The sequence below is a fragment of the Penaeus monodon genome, chromosome 22, assembly GCF_015228065.2.
Source record: "Penaeus monodon isolate SGIC_2016 chromosome 22, NSTDA_Pmon_1, whole genome shotgun sequence".
NCBI classification, from domain to species: Eukaryota; Metazoa; Arthropoda; class Malacostraca; order Decapoda; family Penaeidae; genus Penaeus; species Penaeus monodon.
Window position 1 is genome coordinate 3,366,969 of NC_051407.1, and position 338 is coordinate 3,367,306.

The 338-nt window shown below is 65.7% G+C and overlaps 1 protein-coding gene across 1 annotated transcript in view; it reads right to left on the bottom strand.

Annotated features, from left to right (window-relative positions):
• LOC119586778 overlaps positions 1 to 338 on the bottom strand; it is a 57,084-nt gene that overhangs the window by 3,636 nt on the left and 53,110 nt on the right. Inside the window, exon 12 of the mRNA XM_037935499.1 lies at positions 65 to 250. Within this exon, the coding sequence (XP_037791427.1) occupies positions 65 to 250 (186 nt within the window). The remainder of the gene's footprint in view (positions 1 to 64; positions 251 to 338) is intronic.

Below are 338 nucleotides of genomic sequence, written 5' to 3' on the forward strand. Positions count from 1 at the left end.
CCCCGAGCATAAGCGTGACCAGCCGCCCATCCGCGAGTCGAGGGCGAGGCGGCGAGGAACCCACCTTGGCGAGAGAGACCGAGCCCGGGGTTGAAGGCGGGCGTGTGGCGGAGGTGGGCGGCGCTCAGAGCCGAGTACGACCTCTGGCTCTGCCCGTCGGCCATCGAGCGGGGTCGTGGGATGTGTTTGGACGACGCGTGAGAGATGTGAGAGCGCGCGTCGTCCGGGATGAAGCCGTTGTTGACGGAGCCTGCGGGGAGAGGTCGCCATGACAACACAACAACGACGGCGACGAGAGGGACGTGTTGACGGCATGGAGGATTCCTTGACGTTATTGA